At 37.7% G+C, this 10,964-nt stretch overlaps 2 protein-coding genes across 2 annotated transcripts in view; both read right to left on the bottom strand.

Moving 5' to 3' along the window:
• Positions 1 to 9,309: 9,309 nt before the first annotated feature.
• LOC107704606 (zinc-binding protein A33-like) lies at positions 9,310 to 10,772 on the bottom strand. Its single transcript, XM_016507581.1, has 4 exons — positions 10,666 to 10,772; positions 10,473 to 10,495; positions 10,271 to 10,389; positions 9,310 to 9,994 (listed from the first exon to the last, which is right to left on the bottom strand). Exons 1-4 carry the CDS (start codon positions 10,768 to 10,770, stop codon positions 9,450 to 9,452), a joined length of 792 nt encoding a protein of 263 aa, XP_016363067.1. The 5' UTR covers positions 10,771 to 10,772; the 3' UTR covers positions 9,310 to 9,449.
• A 113-nt stretch (positions 10,773 to 10,885) lies between these two features.
• Positions 10,886 to 10,964, bottom strand: part of LOC107704604 (tripartite motif-containing protein 35-like) — an 8,451-nt gene continuing 8,372 nt past the window's right edge. The window contains exon 5 of the mRNA XM_016507580.1: positions 10,886 to 10,896. Coding sequence (XP_016363066.1) covers positions 10,886 to 10,896 — 11 coding nt within the window. The remainder of the gene's footprint in view (positions 10,897 to 10,964) is intronic.

Below are 10,964 nucleotides of genomic sequence, written 5' to 3'. Positions count from 1 at the left end.
TGGATCAGTTTCCTCCTCAATATCATCAGCTTGTGCTGATGATGAGTGCTGACCTGAGTGATGAGTGCTATATAGGTCACGTCACTTTCACTTCCACTTTCATGAAGGCAGAAGCAGCGTACAATCTAAGCCAAGAAGGGGAATCCACGAGAAGCAATCAGAGCTGAAAACAGAGCAGAGTAACAATTCACCAGATCATTCATCTGTGGGGAAAAGTAAAATGAAGGCTCTCTCAAATCCAGTGTTACTTGCACCACCATTAGACACTTCAAGAGCCACAGGCCACATTAATCATCAAGCAGATGACAGCATTATTCAAATTATGGTGACCCATACTCGGAATTAGTGCTCTGCATTTATCCCCACATAAGGTACGTGTGGAGTTCCTGAAGTCTAAAGGCTTATGTTTTGGATGCTTAACTCAAGGCCATCTTAGCAAGACTTGCAAAAAGAGAATGGAATGTAAAGAATGTTCCCAAAAATACCCAGACATTCTACACATTAAGGAGAACCAAAAAGGTACAAAAGATGTTGAAACACAAGACCAGAAGATCTCATGTGCCCAAGTCTCCCTTAACCACCAATCAAGTGAGAACTGCGTGCTATCAATAGTGCCAGTAAAAGTCAAGTCGAACAAGAGTGACAGATATGTAGAAACATATGCTTTCCTGGATGTAGGAAGTACAGCTACATTTTGTACTGGGGAACTGCAAAGGAAACTGAACCTGAAAGGGAAGCCAACTCAAATTCTACTAAGCACTATGTGTCAAAATAAGCCAGGAGAGCAGAAGTTAGTAAACAGTTTCATCCTCACAGACTTGGAAGTGTGTGCACTGGAAGACACAAAGTATTATGAGCTACCTAAAGTCTTCACACACAGCAGTATCCCTGTTAAAAACGAGAACATTCCCAAACAAGAACACATACAAAAATGGCCATACTTAAGCGAAGTAAGCATACCTAGTATTGATGCAAATGTAGATTTGATTGAAGCCAACAGTTCAAAGGCAATGGAGCCATGGTACATCATAAACAGCCAACAGGGTGGACCTTATGCTGTGAAAACTGCACTGGGCTGGGTGGTGAATGGACCCATCAAGAAAGAAAGCAACACTGCAGAAAAGTCCAAACTGCCACATCATACAGTTAATCGTCTCTCAGTGGTGGAGATAGAGCAATTGTTGATTCAACAGTACAACACAGATTTTCCAGAGCGCCACTATGAAGAGAAAAAGGAAATGTCAATGGAGGACAAACAGTTCATGCAGTCAGTGCAAGAAAATACTAAGTTTGAGAATGGGCATTACTGTGTAAGACTACCATTGAGAAATTAAGCAATCAAAATGCCAAACAATCGATGTGTTGCCGAACTGCGTGCTACTAACCTGAAAAGAAAGCTTCAAAAGAACTCAAGTTTGCTTGAAGATTACTGTAGCTTCATGAAAAGTATAATAGAGAAAGGATACGCAGTTAAAGTTCCCCCAGAACAGCTTGTTCGTAATGACAACAAAGTCTGGTACATACCACACCACGGGGTGTACCACCCAAAGAAAAACAAAATAAGAGTGGTTTTCGATTGTACTGCTTCGTTTCAAGGCATGTCTCTGAACAGCCAATTGCTACAAGGTCCGAACCTCACAAACACACTCATTGGTGTCCTTACCAGATGTAGGGAAGAACCAATAGCCATGATGGCCGATGTGGAGTCGATGTTCTATCAGGTGAGGGTTCCTGAGGAGTGCGCAGATCTGCTTCGTTTTCTTTGGTGGCCAGAGGGAATTTGAATTCAGAATTCAGAATTTGAATGCACCTATAGAAGAATTTAGGATGATGGTGCACTTATTCTGAGCCATTTCGTCACCTAGCTGCGCCTCTTATGCACTGAAAAGGACTGCAGAGGACATAAAAGAAGTAGCATCTCCTAAGGCTGTTGAAACAGTTATGCACAATTTTTACGTGGATGACTGCTTGAAATCTGTGCCTACAGAACAAGAAGCTATTGACTTAGCAAGTGATGTTCGGAAGTTGTGTGATGAAGGAGGTTTCTGCTTAACAAGTGGGTAAGCAATAGTAGGAAAGTACTATTGTCCATTCCAGAAGAACAAAGGGCCAGTGGAGTAAAGGACCTGGACTAGGATCAGGATTCTCTGCCAATCGAGAGAGCACTCGGCATGCAGTGGTGTACAGAAAATGACACCTTCACATATAACATCAATGTACAGGAGAAGCCATTGAGTAGTAGAGGTATTCTCTCGGTTGTTAATTCAATTTATGACCTTCTTGGTTTTCTGGTGCCACTCATCCTACCAGTCAAGCTCCTTCTGAGTGATATGTGCAAACAAGGATATGGATGGGTTGAAGAGATTGAGGGCAAGTGAGCTGATCAGTGGGTCAGATGGCTAGAAGATCTAAATCACCTCTCAGACTTTCAGATCAAAAGGTGCGTAAAACCAGAGAAGTTTGGTAACACAAGAGAAGCGCAACTGCATCATTTCTCTGATGCCAGCGAGAGTGCGTATGGCACAGCAACTTATCTGATACTTATAAATGAACAAAATCAGAAACATTGTTCCTTGTTGATGGGAAAGTCAAGAGTTAGCCCACTCAAACAAATCACAATCCCTAGACTTGAGCTGACAGCGGCAAGCATAGCCGTCAAAGTAGACAAAATACTAAGACAAGAGCTTCAAATTCCAGTACAGCAGTCGGTTTTCTGGACGGACAGCACTACAGTGCTCAGCTACATTGGCAATGAGAGTGCACGCTTCAAAACATTTGTAGCAAACAGGATCTCACTCATACGAAATGCTACTACTCCATTACAATGGAGGTTTGTCAAAACATCACAAAACCCTGCAGATCAAGCTACCAGAGGTCTTAAAACAAAGAACTTTGTTCAAGCAGAAACTTGGATTAAAGGACCTGACTTTTTGTTGAAACCAGAGGAAGAATGGCCACAAAGCTGAGATCAAATGACTCAAGGTGCACAACAAGACCCTGCTGTGATTGGCCAGCTATCCAGTGCGTTATGATTGGCCGAATCCATATTAAAAAAGGATTTTTTACACGGCACCCCTGCTCTCGACAGACGGCACACCGGTTGGGAAACACTGGTCTACTCTACTAGGATCAGGAAACAGTCCTCCATAAAATGTGCTGCACTCAATTGAATATTTGGGTTGAACTGTTCTGGATGTGTTGTAAATACAACTTAACCACTGATTTCTAGTCGTGTCCATTTTTGGAAGGCTAAACAAAGTAGTTTCGCTTTCACAATGAAACACAATGTCACACACGGTGGCCTAGAGTGAGCGGCGGCGGCCTAGAGTGAGCAGAGGCCGGGGGATAAAGTGAGGAACGGCCGGAGGGCTAGAGTGAGCAGAGGCGGTGGATTCGACGAAGGAGCGTCCGGCGGGCTTGCGGCAACCACATGTGACGACCCCGGGCTGGACTCCGCTTCGTCCACGGTTAAAGCCGATCCGGCGATCCACAGCGCATAGTTGTTGTATTTCTTCAGCAACCACCACGGATCAGCTCCAGGCATGACGAAGCAGATATCGTCCTCTTTTGGAAGGCCAAACAAAGTAGTTTCGCTTTCACAACGAAACACAGCGCCTTCACGACATGGCAGCGGCGGCAACAACAACACTACAGCGAGAATAATATCTCTTTGGATTTGAAACTTAAGTCTTTGCAACTTTACAGATCTTCTTTATGCACCAAGAGCTTGTAACACTCCAAAGAGAAAGGAAAAATTGAAATAGCATCATATGACCCCTTTAAAGACCAAAACAAATGTACTGCAGAGACCTGTAAATAAATTGTGCTTAATTCAAGAGGCAATTTAAGCATGAAGACTAACAAAGAACTATCAAGAGTAAAGATAACCAAAGAAAAATGTGGAAGAACTGAGTAGCTATTTCTTATTCGTAAATGTTCAAGTTTAATGGCTCTTAGTATTAATTTCTATAATAATTGTTTGGTCTCCTGCCCAACCAATTAGGGGCCGGATGTGTAAGAGCCAATATATTATAAAATAATTATAAAGGTAAATCATTTAATATGTGTATTATATTTCATATTGACAACGATGTCATTTCCGGCAAGGACCATTAGTTTTTTGTTATGCAATATTGGAGCGAAACAGTTTTTTGACCGTGTAACATTTTTCAAGTTAATTTTGTTATTAAACTTTACCTAAAGAAAGTTTCTGGACAACGGAATCTTATTCGAGTTCAAATCACGCTCACACATGAAGAAGAAGCAAGAAAGATGAAAATTTTAACGGATTGCTATCACACCGCGACAAGCAAGAAAAGATAATATTTTCCATGTTAATCTGAGTTTTTGCCCTAACCAGCCGCGACAGCAACACATGAAAAGGGATTCTATTTTCTGCAACTTTGCGGCTGGAACAACAATATAAACTATCACAGTAAGCTAATAGTAATTTCAGGTACTGATTATGTGCTTTATGCAATTTTAAAAGTGTCTCATGTAAGTTTGAATATCATTTTGCATGACCTTTATAGCCATACTGAAGGCAACGATAGATAGTTTAGTACTAGGTCTACCTCAGATTATGAAAATAAATTAAAGCAAACTGAACTCAATGCGAATCAACTACTGTATCAGTATGTAGGCTACTTTTAATAATGTTAAAAAGGTTTAATATTTATGAATTAGATAAACCATTTTGTTTGGAGTGCAGTGTGCTTCTGCGCTTTTTTGATTGATTCTGTCGCGCTGCGTCTGGTGTGGACAGACAAATTGTTTGTCGCTGGAATCTTGTTCCAATGGTCTGGACACGGTGTAAAATGTAGCCTAGGCTATATATAGGCTATAATGTCAAAATCAGAGTTGGCTATAATTAATTTTCCACATTAATTTTAGGCTTGTCTAGTACAAATATGTTTTGTTTCATAATTACAATGTACTATATTTTTTCTTTATTTACCCCCAAAATTGTGTAATGTTTAAACCATGTCTGTTACAACTAACCCGTGTTAAGTTTGTGCCCCGTGCACTCCTTGCTGTCTGTGTCATTATTGTTAAAGAACAAAGAAAAAAACACTCAAATCTTGACTGAATATCTGATAAAACCATTTTATCCTTCCTCAAAAATGTTGCATTGCAAAAAGCAGCAATGACTGTTTTATATGATGCTGCATGATCATTTAATGCTACAATTTAATGCTGCATGATAGGCCTAACCATGGTATAGCGTAATGCATGTCATTCAATAAATCGTTTAATGCACACCTAATTTAAGAAATGGAAAAGTTTTTTTTTTTATTAGGCAATTTAATTATTTAGTTTTAGCTATCAGACAGTTTCTTTCAAAATTAAGCTAACCAATCATTTAACATAGCATATACAATAAAACACGTTAAATGTTAGCCTACTGAAATATTTTTTCAGTGATGCTTCAATTAGCAGCATATTATGTAGCCTAATGGAGTTAAGTTTAATGTTTAAGTTTAACGTTTCTCTGATCAGTGTGCGAAGAGTAACGTTAAGTGAGGAGTGGGAAATGGTCAAACCGGAGCAAAACTAGAGCCGAGTGATCACTGAATGCAGAGCGGAAAGAAATTGTTGCTGCTCCACTCCATTAAAGGGGTCATATGATGCTGCTAAAAACTTTATGCACCAAGAGCTTGTAACACTCCAAAGAGAAAGGAAAAATTGAAATCGCATCATATCACCCCTTTAACATACTCTGACTGAATTTTTTTTTACCGCTCATAGCCTCCTATAGAGTTTTGTTTCTCAGCTGTTCAATCTGGATAGCGCAGATTGTTTGCGCCACAAAACGGCAAAAAATGTCATCTGTCAGTGTTAAGTCAGGTGTGCTCGAAAACGTACAGAGCCGTCTCTAATCGCCATCTCTCTCTAATCGCTCTCGTGGTGCAAGATGACATACAGTGATCGGTCTGCGCAGCGCCTGTTGTCAGGTTTGCACAGGGGTGGCCAAGCTTCCATCAGGGGTGGCACTGGCCACCCATGGCTACCCCGTAGCTACGCCCTTGCATCCGAGATGCAGCAGTTTATTTTGAATTTTAATTTTAATTTAATTTAATTTTAAAATTCTTGGTAATTTTTTAATATAAAAGATATTTATTATCTATAATTTTCATACCTTTAATACTTAACTGAAGGGTATAGACTCAGAAGATATATTGCCGGACAAGTTGAATAAGGCCATTAGGAATGGCATCAAATACTACTATAAACACTTTGGCAGTTACAGGGATCGTATGAATGAATGAATGAATGAGTTTCTGTAAAACAAGGACTTTTTAAATTTTTTTAAACACTTTTTTATTTTTAAACGTAAAATATTTGAGTTATGTGTAGAAAAGTTATGCTTAAAAATCAGCATACATAGTAAAAAAAACTGTTTATGAAAAGAAGACAGCTTTATCAGAACATTATTCACATCAAAATTACACCTAAAAAAAAAATAAAAAATTTCGAAACCCTCCAACGTATCAAAAATTAACTCAGGAATGATTTTCCAAAGTTTGCCTTTAGACTGCAGGTAGTTCTTTATCCATCTTTTTTTCTTAAATACACAATTAGCAGTATTAAAGTCAAGTACATTAAAACCACCATCTTCAGTTGGAAAAAGACAAGACAAGTTTTTTTATGTAATGTGATCTGTTCATCCAGATGAAATTAAACAAAAAAGTATCCACCTCTGTTATGACCGATTGTGAAACATCTAATGCAAGAGCTGTATACACTAAACATGACAACCCTTCAGTTCTGGATAATAACATTCTTCTTTTTAGTGGCAGATCTCTCTTTAACTATGAATTTAATATTTGTTTAATTTTCTTTAAAAAATATTTTGATTTGTAGGTGTCAAGACATTATGAAGTGGTTCTCACTATTTGAAAGATCCATAATTCAGCTAAAAGCTGTTTTGTCTTGGGATGTGCTCATTATAATTATTATAATATAATAATATAATATAATTATAATTGATTTTGCGCCTCAGATGGCCTGCCTTATGCTCATTGATCCATAGCCCCTCTTGAGGGCGCTGTGCGAAAGGAAGAACTAACATAGAAGAAGAAGACTGTGGGCGGCGGCGGGAAACATAAATAGGAGCTCTGTGTTTATATGAGTGAAATACATTACTTTTTATTATCCGGACTGTAAAAACTACCCAACATGGTTCAAGAATATCATGTACTGAGATGTTTTTCCTGTCAAACATTTCAAGTACAGCAGGTAACAAGAAATTTCCAAAAGAAAAGCATTCAAAAATTGTACACACCCGTTTTGCTTGTTTATTTCTTAGATCTTTTAAGTCCTCCGTATAATGCTTAAGTTCAATTTTAAATAATGTAATGTTAGGTTTATTATTACTCCATTTTTGTTTGTATATATGGTATTTCCCATACATAATTATTAAATAATTACCTAATTTTGCTCCAAACTCTTAATTTTATACATCAAAACTATATCTTTACCAGAGAGTCAAATCTTTAATTTTGTAAATTGAAATATTAGATATTCAATATCAATCCAAAACATTTGGGTAGATACATATTCATAAAATAAATGTTTTATGGATTCTTCCTTTAAGTTACAAAAGAAGCATATAGTCTCCATGCCTCTAAAAAATAGTTGTGACTACTAATCTCTCTGGGTAAATCAAATGAATGACTTTATAAGTAACTTCTTTAACTTTATTGGTGAGACTAGGTTAACTCCAGACCTCTTTCCATTCAATCTAATTATAACGAATTCCAAAAAGCTATGCATTATGGGAATCATACCTGCGCTGACCTGCACTCATCCTTCCACCAATGTTAGAATTTGATATTTTTGGTACCCAAAGCACACTGATGCACAGATGTCTGGGCACAATTCAGCAATATTGGTGAATGTAGGGAATGTTTAGGTCTATATGAGTTTGATTAGTAAATGTTCTAAGATGTGTTGCTCCAGAAACAGTGTTAGGAAATACTGGCTGTGTCTAAAAGCTAGCTGTCCTATCAGGTAATGATTCTGCCAGAAACGTTTGTACACAAAAGTACCTCACATGATTTCAGACAAACTGCATAAAGGCAGCATAAAGGTTTAATGATCTACAACAAAATAGAGCTTTGGTGATAACTAAGCAAATGCTTAATTACTACCATATTGATTTCTCACTTGAAATGGCATCAAAAGTGAAAAACAAAAGTCAAAAAAGTACATTTACACACAAACTGACCACCAACCGCAAACTTTTAAGTTGCCATCTTATTTTACCTGTCATGGAATGGAATGCATACACTGTAAAGATTGTATTAAAAATCGTAGTCAGAAATGTACTGTGAAAGCAATGCATGCTGGGTCATTGTCTTACAAATAACTGTGAATGAACAGCAGAATGAAGCTAACATCACAGTAACTTACTGCTCTTGTTTTACTGTGAACTCTCATTATAAAGTTGTCTTTAACTGTGCCACTGTCAGAAATGTACTTGTTCACTACTGTAATTATTTTGAAGTCACCATCCTGGTGATTGGTGATCCCATTTGTTTGGGATCTTGGACCTTGTAAATTCATATTCAAATTTCTGACCTAGTCATGTCAGAAGTGACAAATAAAAACATTTGTCAAAATGATGACAAGCTAGAATATGAATAAGCTAATTACCTGACTTTAAGATATTCAAACTATTCTTAGCATGTATATGAAATTTAATTTTAGCATTTTTTAAGCATGAAGATTAATCAATAACTTATTTTATATTCATAATTGTTTGTGGATGGACTTTACACAATAGTGAAGTAACTGCTGAGATGTGTCTTTAAAATGTCTCGACATACAAAACACAACAAATAAAAACAACACTTACAACATTACAAAATAAACAACACAAGCTTTATATGCACTGTAGACACACAGTATGATGCTGTTTGTTTACAAGAATATTTCTGAGAGTGCAGTTTGATACAAGAGAAGTCCCGCTGTGGAATTACTGTGAAAGTAAAGTGCAGACATTCAGCTTTACTGGAACATTAGAGGCAGGTGTGTTGGAGCCAGGCTTTTGATCTGATTCTGTTTGGATCCTCTACTCAGTTGTCACTCCCCTACGCTACAATCACATTCATATTTGAGTGTAACACCAATCACAATCAATCAAATCCAAAAATCAATCAAAATCCAGTCAACAACAGCTGAATAGAACCAAGACCTGCCTTACATTTTTTCTGTTTTGATAATACAATGAAAAAGTGTAGCGCAGGGCAGGTCAATATACAGAAGAAAAAAAATTATCTATTGCTACTTCTGTTTGTTTGGGTTTTTTTACCTAAAAATATAATTTCATATATATTCAGATATGTGTTGTTTAATATCCATTAGTTACCATAATAACCATAAAATGCAAAACAATGAAAACAACAAATTCTTGTACCTTAATTTATCTAAAAGCAGAATGAGATTTAACTGTGATTTTCTGTTGTTACAATCAGTTTAACTGGTAAGATCCTCAGAGGGGATGTTTTGCAGTAGTTATATAAGAATGGAAAGACAGTTTCTGTGAAGGTTGTTGTGAATGAGCAGAGACAGATGTTAGTTAGAGGATCAGAGAAGGACACCTTTCCTCTGTCACAGTCCAGCTGAACTCTCACACGCTGCAGCTTCTCTTTAACTGTAACATAAGTCGGGGGTTGATCTGGTGATTGTGAGCAGTATTTGCTGTTCATGTACTTCACACGCCAGACATTAGTGTTAAAGAAAACCTCTCCCTTCCTTTGGTTTGATGCTGTGGTTATTCCAACACTCCAGTTAGTATTGTCTCCAACCTCCACATCCCAGCAGTGTGTTCCTGAGTTAAAGCCCTCAGAACCCAGAACACATAGATACTTGTCAAACCTCTCTGGATTAGCAGGAAGATGTTGACGTAAATCACTGTACGACACACTGGTCAAATCAGAAGAGAGTGTGAGCCAAGGATGTGCTGTCTTTGGATCTAGAGTCAATGGAGCTGCAAAGAGAATTAAATCAGATGAGAGGATATGATGGTATATTAGAAATACAAACCTATTTACATAAACATACACCATGAAGAATAGACTGTTTTGTAGTCATCATGAGTTTGCAGTATGATCTGATGATCTTATGAAATACAGTTCAGATTCATTTCAAATTCATAGAACTTAAAGTGAATATTAGATGTATTTCTATCAAATGTTGATCTGTCTGTCTTTGATTCTTAACTATTTAATCTTTTGTACTGGTGTCAGATTTTCTGGAGACTCACTGTGTTGGAGAGTTTCCTGCATCTTCTTCCAGACTCTGAACCGCAGGTCACTCAAGTAATGTGACACATGAATCAAAGCTCCAGAACTCATCTGTGGATCCGGCTGTGAGATCTGGACTCTGGAAGAACATTCAGGAGTCAGAACTGCAGTGGATTTGAGTTCAGATCCACTGAGAGAAGAAACACCAGCAGCTCAACTTACCTTTCCATCGTGATGCTAAAGTTCTGCAAAATATAGAGTTTGAAAAACATTTTAATATCTCATCAAACACTCAGTTTATGTTATCACACATAACAGTTCATTTTCTCTCTATACAAATTAAGAGTTTGATCATTGGTTGGGTAATTGGTGAGTTGTTTTGTGCACAAACAATGAAGCTAAATTCAGTTGTCACCTTCAGAAAGCAGGCATCGCTGGCTTTCATCATCTCCTCCGTGTCTTTGATTGTGTGTGAAAGAGCTGAGATGTGTCTGTTCATCTCCTCCAGCTTCTCCTTCATCATCTGCTGCTTCTGCTCCTCTTCCTCCCTCAGTGCAGTGATTGTAGCTTCTTCTTCATCTCTGAGAAACTGATGAAGCTTCTCAAACTCCTCTTTAATCTGACGCTCTGTGTGCTCAGCTTGAGACTGAAATCACATCACATTCACTTCAGTCAGCTCTGCATTAACACTCACTCCAATAATGTCCATCATAA

The sequence above is a fragment of the Sinocyclocheilus anshuiensis genome, unplaced genomic scaffold (assembly GCF_001515605.1).
Source record: "Sinocyclocheilus anshuiensis isolate Anshui unplaced genomic scaffold, SAMN03320099.WGS_v1.1 scaffold3235, whole genome shotgun sequence".
NCBI lineage: Eukaryota > Metazoa > Chordata > Actinopteri > Cypriniformes > Cyprinidae > Sinocyclocheilus > Sinocyclocheilus anshuiensis.
The sequence above is the reverse complement of the archived record's forward strand: the minus strand, read 5'-3'. Positions and strand labels throughout refer to the sequence as shown.